At 55.6% G+C, this 5,529-nt stretch overlaps 1 protein-coding gene across 1 annotated transcript in view; it reads left to right on the top strand.

Annotated features, from left to right (window-relative positions):
- The window catches only part of PRR5 (proline rich 5), a 27,065-nt gene that overhangs the window by 4,940 nt on the left and 16,596 nt on the right, over nucleotides 1-5,529 (top strand). The window contains exon 2 of the mRNA XM_012801272.2: nucleotides 3,227-3,307. Coding sequence (XP_012656726.1) covers nucleotides 3,227-3,307 — 81 coding nt within the window. The remainder of the gene's footprint in view (nucleotides 1-3,226; nucleotides 3,308-5,529) is intronic.

The raw sequence follows: 5,529 nt of genomic DNA, 5'->3' as shown, positions 1-5,529 counted from the left end.
GTTCCCAAGAGTCTCCTGGGGCAGGAGAGGGGACCACAGGCCAGGCTCCCGGTCTCAGTTCTGACTCTGCTGGGTGTCAGGCTGTGTGACTCTTGGTCTCTCTGAGCTCCAGTGTTTTCTCCTCTAGCCTGGGGTCTAATAGTCCCACCATGAGCTGGTTAGGAGGGGCCTGGGTGAGGCTGAGGCAGATACGTGCCCCTCCCTGTAGCAAAATTACTCTAGGGACTGGAGAGCCTGCTGCTTCTGCAGTCCTCCCAGGAGGGAGGTGCTGTGCTTACCAATCCCACTGTACAGGTGGAGATACTGAGGCATGGGGTGGTTAGGGAGCTTAGCCGTGGCACCCAGCCAGGAAGCACAGTGCTGGCATCCAACCCTCAGGGTCCACCTGAGGCAGGAGGCTGGGGTGGGTGGGAGATGCTCAGACACCTGTGCACAGGAATGGGGGGCAGGTCCCCGCTCGGCCTTGCCGTGTGAGGCGGGGGAGAGGTAATGGGAAGCCAGATAGACCTCTCCTCTGCAGAAAAGAGTGAGGGAGGAGGCGTGGGGAAGGTGGAGGGTGAGCAGAGGAAACAGCTTCCTTGAAGGAGCTGGAGCAGCCATTGTGTCCAAGCTTGAGCCCGGGCAGTGAGAAGTGGTGGAAGTGGCAGTGGGGTGCCAGACTCCCACATGACCTCATGTAGCCCCCATGGTGTAGGGTCACCTCTGGCCATGGGTCCCCCCAGAAGTTGTCCTGGAAAAGGAGGTAGGATGTAGGGAGGCTGTAAGGGCCAGTTGCTGAGAGCAGCAGGATGGGCTCCCCCGTGCTGGCCTCTTCTGAGGCCTTTCTGCTTCCTCCTCCCTCTGGGCCTTGGGGCGTGCTGTTTATCCTGCCTGATTTGGGCCTAGCAATGGGCCCTAAGGGAGGCCACCCAGAGGGAACCAGGGAGGATCTGCCTTGAGCCTCCAGGAAAGTGGCCAGGAGAGTCCCCACCTTCTCCCCCAGCAGACAGGACTCAGTGGGACTCGCCCAGGCATCACCACCATCCTAATTCACACCTGCCCCCTGCAGCCTTACAGGGCTGGGAGTAAGTTTCTAGCTGTCAGGACCCCGGAGGACAGTGGCTGCCTTAGGACAGCTGGTCTCCAAGTGGCTCCTAGAATTCCTGCAGGATTCTTGTATTTTTTCAGTCTGTAACTGAGAAGCGGCTTTACTGTGATGCATTTGTGGGGATGAGGTACACCCCCCATCCTGACCGGGGAACACTATCCTGGCTGTGAACTTGCCTCCATCCTCTGCCCTGGGCCAGGCATCTGGTCCTCACAGCGCCCTGGAGAGGGAAGGGTGCTCCTGTGATCCCCATCTATACACAAGAAACAAGTGAGCAAAACTGCATCCCCAAACACATAAATAAGGGGCATTCCAGAGTAGTCAGGACCCCCAGGCCAGGTGTGTCCAGTGTGGTCTTGACCAGTGCCTTCTGGGAAGCTAATGGTAATTCCTGGGCAAAGCTGGGTCTCAGCCTGCAGCCAGGGCTGAGCCAGGAACCAGATGTGGAACGGAGGCCCCACACTGCTTAGAGCCTCTTCAGGCATTTGGGATGTGAGGCCGGTGACCCTCTCAGACCTGGCTTTCTGTGGGGATGCTGCTCTGTGCACTCCTGCAAAGGACTTAGCATCTCTGGGCCTTGGTTTTCTCACCTGCAAAATGGGCAGCCAATCACAGGAAAGGGTAGAGTTAAGGAAAGCAGAAGAGGACCCCAGGAACCCGTGGCCAGCTGCCCCCACAAGCTGAGAAGTGAGTCCGGCTGCTGATCTGCAGTGGGAGCCTTAGAGCAGCAGCCAGGTCGTGAGTGGAAGGGGCTGGTGTCACCCAGGTCTGGTTCTCAGCCTGAGGAGTTTGTGGCCAGTGGCAGCTGCTATCAGGAAGGGGAATCAGTGTGCAGGGGGAAGGGAGGTGGTCTGCGGGCTTCCTGGATGGGGTGGCCTCTGAGTCACCTGCCTCAGGGCTGCCTGCCTCATGGATGGGGAGAAGGACTTTTGGGGAGGAGGGTAGGTAGTGGGTACCAAGACTGGAAGTGTGACCCTACCTGGGGGGATCTAGTACTCTGTGGGGTCAGAGCTCTGGATGTAGGACTGTGGGGGTGGGATTGTGTCCAGAGGAGCTCAAGTGCCACCTGCAGGACCTTGAGAGGTATCTCTGGCCCTGGAAGGGGTGGATACAGTGGAGAGGCAGGAGGGAGCCTGGTGTAATCTGAGGCCTGGGCAGGCAAGGACTGGGTGCAGAAGAGTGATCTGGGAGGTAGAAATGGGTCAGACTTCAGGATCGATTGGATTTGGAGGGCACAGGAAGGTCACAGAGAATAGCACAGAGGCCTACAGAGTGATGTGACAGCCGGTGGCACCCGTAATGTGGGTGAAGGAACTGAGTGATGGGGATGGGGAGTGAGGCAGAACCTAGCAGGGGAGGCCTGTGCACAGGTGGGTGCAGGTAGCACAGGGTGTATAGTGCTGGGGACAGTTGGGGAATCTGCAGGTCCTGGCTCAGGGGCACCCTGAAGCTCCTGGTCAGGAAACCACTCAGGCAGGGAACCAGCAAACCCTGGTCCCCTGCTTTTGTTTGTAAATACAGTTCTGTTGGGACACACCACACACTCCCCCAAGAGCTGGCCACAGCGGTCTTCATACCACAGTAGCCAAGCTGAGTAGCTACAGCAGAAACTGATGACCCATAAAGCCTGAAAAACTTGCTTTCTGGCCCTTTTCAGAAAGTGGCTGCTGATTCCTGCCTTTAGGGCTTAGTAGGTAGGGTGGGGACATAATCTGACTTGCACTTTTTACCCTCCCTGAGGCTTAAGTGTGGACCCTCAAGGTGGATAAGGAGCCTGCCACTATTGGCTGTGTTGATCCTGAATTAAGGGTGACCAGGGCCTTCAGATGGAGGGCAGGAAAGAGGAGCAGAGGGCATCCCAGTGCTGGCCAGTTGCTGAGATTTGGCTGCAGAGTGTATGCAGGGGGTACGAGGTGTCCTGGAGAGGTTAGTGGGAGGTACCTGGCAACAGAGGCCTCAGCCCTGGGGGTGCAGGGTCACAGGGTTGAAAGGGTGTGACCAGGGTCCTGCGGGGTGGCAATTCCTGCTCTTCTGAGAATAAGGACTGGTTAGCTCTGTTCCAAGCAGAGCCAGAGGAGTAGGCAAGGGGACGGGGTCTCGGGACTCTGGATGGCGACATTCCTCTTCCTCCACCTGCAGCATCCACAACGGGGTGATCGCCGTCTTCCAGCGCAAGGGGCTGCCAGACCAGGAGCTCTTCAGCCTCAACGAGGGTGTCCGGTGAGTGCCCCACACTTGGGCCAGCTGTGGGTGGCAGGGAGGGCTGAGCCCAGGCTGGGATGCCCTGGCCAGGCCCCTGACTCACCCAGGCCATGCTTAGGGTTCCCTCTCAGAGGCCAAGTCAGTGGTAACTGTGGTGCTGGGTTGCGTTTCCCAAGCTACCATCTGGGCCTTGACCTTAGCCAGCTGCTTCCAGGCCCGGTGGGCCGGAGCCCCCAACCCTGCTGAGGACGGTCTTTGGGGGAAGCCGGGTGGGGCCTGGACAGCACCTCACAGTGACGCCCAGAGTTCGCTGCTGGTGTCCAGCAGCACAAAGGAAATTTATTCTGTTAAAGAGGAAGGACCCACCTGGCTAATGACTGGAGTATCATTCCCGGAAAAGCAATCACAGCCAGCTAAATGCCCTCATTTCCTGTGAAGAGCTGGGAAATGAGGATTGTGAAGCAGGAGGATGTACGCATGCCCCCTACTGCTGCCAGACCAGGCAGCCTCGAGGATGATCTCCAGGCGTGCGTGTGTAGTGGAGGAGGTTGAAGCTCAGAGAGGTCAAGAGACTTGCCCAGGGTCACACAGCTGCTGTAAGATGGCATTTCCTTGTTCCCTGCCGTTTCCCTCAACCCTGAGCCTCAGCCCTGTCCATGTCAGAAAAACGCTGGAAAAACTTGAGAATAAGAGTAAATGGGACAGGTCAGATTTTCATTCTTAGGTGCCCTGCCCCCAACCCATGTGGCAGAGCTGAAAGGGCCCATACATATGGGTAAACTGAGGCCACTGTACGTGGTTCGGGGAATCCTGCCTCGCTGTGGATCATCCATGGGGTGGGGCCCCGTGTTCCTGACATTCTTCTGCTTTGGGAAGCAGCCGCTCATAATAAGCCTGAAGACTCCGCTGGTCCCTGAGCAGCACAGTGACCCCCCAGAGGGGGTAGGGTGGTTCCAGCTGCTTGGGAGGCTGAGGCAGGAGGATTGCTTGAGCCCAGGAGTTTGAGGTTATAATGAGCTAACGATAATAACACGGCACTCCATCCTCAGCCTGGGCAAAAGAACAAGACCCTGTCTCAAAAGAAAAAACAGGAATCTGCTGGATATTTGAACAACAAACAAGGGCTGTTAGGTTCAGAGACACAGCAGCGGGCACAGGCCCAGAGTTGGGCCACCTTCCCCAGCCCCCTACCCCTGGGCCTGAGCAGTGTGGGTAGGCATCAGAGGCTTGCTGCCTCCTATTCTCCCTGGGCCCAAATCAGCCTGCCCCTTGGGTGCTGGCACAGAGCAAGCAGCCTCCCTGGGAGTGCGTGCTGGGGACGTGGAGAAGCCACCCTGGGGCCCACCAGTCCAGGATCCTTACCCAAAAAAAGGTGTAGAAATTGGTGTAGTGCAGGACTTTGAGCTCCTGGGCAGCTAGGTTATCTGGGGCAACTTCAGCCAATTCGAAATTTCTAGGAATCTTTAATAGTAGCAAGATGTTTTTCTTGAAGTCTTTCTCTGTGCCAGTCTTAGGCCTGGAGTGTTGTACACCTTAAACTCATTCCTTCTTCCATGCAGTCCTAAGGGGTGGACGCCACATTGTCTCCACTTTACAGATGAGAACACGGAGGCTCAGAGCAGTTGAATGTGTTGGTCGCTAGTCATAGAACTGGCAGGTGGAGCTGGAGCTCAAGCCCCAGACCCATGGCCTGTGGATTGTTCAGAAATATCCCCTCACTCCCACTCTAGCTCTTGTTCATTTGGCCACATTACATTAGGTGAATTGAAATATGCATTAAGTCCAGAATTGGTCACTAGCGTTGATCCCATGAGAGAGTCTGTGGCTGGAGCCATTGATGTGCCAGCATCTGAATATTCCCTCTCAGTTCTTAAGGCTGGTTAGTGAGGTTGGGGGTCGGGGGTCCCCTTGCCTTGCCAGGCACAGGTAGGTAGGTGGGACCAGGCTGGAATAGTAAGACAGGACTATGATGTCTGCAGTATTTTGTGTGTGTGTTTAAAATTTTTATTGAGATATAATTCATATATCATAAAATTTGGCCTTTTAAAGTTTACAATTCAGTGGCTTTAGCATATTCAACAAGGCTGTACAACCATCACCACTGTTTACTTCTAGAACTTTTTTTTATTTTATTTTTTTCTTTTTTGAGACAGAGTCTCACTATGTCTCCCTTAGTAGAGTGCCTTGGCGTCACAGCTAACAGCAACTTCAAACTCTTGGGCTTAAGTGATTCTCTTGCC

Source organism: Otolemur garnettii, unplaced genomic scaffold (assembly GCF_000181295.1).
Source record: "Otolemur garnettii isolate 467f Iridium unplaced genomic scaffold, OtoGar3 scaffold00007, whole genome shotgun sequence".
NCBI classification, from domain to species: domain Eukaryota; kingdom Metazoa; phylum Chordata; class Mammalia; order Primates; family Galagidae; genus Otolemur; species Otolemur garnettii.
The sequence above is the reverse complement of the archived record's forward strand: the minus strand, read 5'-3'. Positions and strand labels throughout refer to the sequence as shown.